At 60.9% G+C, this 425-nt stretch overlaps 1 protein-coding gene across 1 annotated transcript in view; it reads right to left on the bottom strand.

Moving 5' to 3' along the window:
• Window positions 1-425, bottom strand: part of EMH_0044110 (uncharacterized protein) — a gene marked incomplete at both ends in the record, with an annotated part of 3,340 nt that overhangs the window by 2,580 nt on the left and 335 nt on the right. Inside the window, 1 exon segment of the mRNA XM_013495924.1 lies at window positions 1-423. Coding sequence (XP_013351378.1) covers window positions 1-423 — 423 coding nt within the window.

Raw genomic sequence — 425 nt, forward strand, 5'->3', positions numbered from 1 at the left:
TTAGGCAAAATCGTTCTGCAGAGCGAGGTTTTTGTCGCTGCAGCAACAGCTGCTGCTGCTGCTGCTGCTGTTGCTGCTGCTGCTGCTGCTGGTCCTCCTCGGGCTCCTGCTCCCTGTGTAGCTGCCGCTGCAGCAGCTTCAGCTGCTGGCGTTCTGTTCCCTCTGGCTGTTGCTGCTGTTGCTGTTGCTGCTGTTGTTGCTGCTGTTGCTGCTGCTGCTGCTGCTGCTGCTCCTGCGGCGCCCTGCGCTGCTGCTCAAGTCTCAACTCCTCCGCAAGTGCAGCCCAGGTGGGGCTGTCCTCTTTCTGCTGCTGCTGCTGCTGCTGCTGATGCTGCTGCTGCTGGTTTATTGGGTCACCGTGCTGGTGAAGCTGCAGGCGTTCATGCTGCTGCTGCTGCTGCTGCTGCTGCTGCTGCTGCTGCCTT

The sequence above is a fragment of the Eimeria mitis genome, genomic scaffold (assembly GCF_000499745.2).
Source record: "Eimeria mitis Houghton genomic scaffold, Emh_scaff1823, whole genome shotgun sequence".
Classification (NCBI taxonomy): Eukaryota; Apicomplexa; class Conoidasida; order Eucoccidiorida; family Eimeriidae; genus Eimeria; species Eimeria mitis.